The 1065-nt window shown below is 38.8% G+C and overlaps 1 protein-coding gene across 1 annotated transcript in view; it reads right to left on the reverse strand.

Annotated features, from left to right (window-relative positions):
• The window catches only part of nr2e1 (nuclear receptor subfamily 2, group E, member 1), a 22546-nt gene extending 21787 nt beyond the window's left edge, over positions 1–759 (reverse strand). Inside the window, exon 1 of the mRNA XM_048596696.1 lies at positions 717–759. Coding sequence (XP_048452653.1) covers positions 717–759 — 43 coding nt within the window. The remainder of the gene's footprint in view (positions 1–716) is intronic.
• Between the last annotated feature and the right edge of the window lie 306 nt (positions 760–1065).

Here is a 1065-nt window from a genome sequence, read left to right on the forward strand (position 1 = left end):
AGACCCTTCTTCAGAAATGATTTCTGAAGAAGGGTCTAGGCCCAAAATGTCAGCTTTCCTGCTCCTCTGATGCTGCTTAGCCTGCTGTGTTCATCCAGCTCTACACCTTGTTATCTCAGATTCTCCAGCATCTGCAGTTCCTACTATCTCTGGTAGGTTATGTACTGCCCCATTTCCCACTGTCACTGCAGTTGCCAAAAATGTTGCCTAGTCTGCCAACACCATCACCATCAACCATGATCTAATTGCACAGTTGAACAAGATTGAAGGGGTTGAATGGCTTAATCATGTTCTGATTGCTCTGATCACAGCTGATGTTAATACTAGACAAATCAGGTTTCAAATCAAAAGCTAGACTGATAAACCATCACCTTTATTTTTGTTATTTGTTTAGCATGGAGGCCAGTCACCAAACATATTCACAAGAAACTGCCACTGTATTTTGAACAAAAGACCATCAAAGTTTATTACACATAAAAAAATCAAACTACTATACATTATACAAGAAATATTCAAACAGTCTCAATACAAATATCAGAAATAAAGATTCAACCCTTTTGCTTCAACAACAACCTTACAGACAGTTCAACTTCAATGAATGGTAACTGTGACTTAATTTTCAAGTTACTTGTCCAGTTGGCACGGCCGTGATTGCTTTTCGTACCGTTCCTTTAAGTGACTTCTGAACACTTTCACAACAAACACGTTTTGCATACCTTCAGCATCCAGTGGTTTCTGGTTTTCTTCAAAGCTGCTCATGACATTTACCCAGCTTTGACTTTTGGAAGATTGCAAACAAGCATAACTTTTCACTCTTACTGACCGGCACACACTGCCTGATCTTCTGGATGGTTTTGTTTTTCTGTCTCCCTTGTCATAGGAGATGTTGTTGCTTGGCAACAGCAGATTTTTTTTCTTTACCATCCTTGTTTCTATTACCCTTCACTGTTCAGCACAAGGTCTCCTTCTAGACTGTAAACTCTCACTACAATTTTGTGTTAACAAAAGTTAGACACCCTGGCATCACTCATGAAACAAATCTATTATGAATCTTAAAATTTCCTT

Source organism: Rhincodon typus, chromosome 5, assembly GCF_021869965.1.
Source record: "Rhincodon typus isolate 14 chromosome 5, sRhiTyp1.1, whole genome shotgun sequence".
NCBI classification, from domain to species: domain Eukaryota; kingdom Metazoa; phylum Chordata; class Chondrichthyes; order Orectolobiformes; family Rhincodontidae; genus Rhincodon; species Rhincodon typus.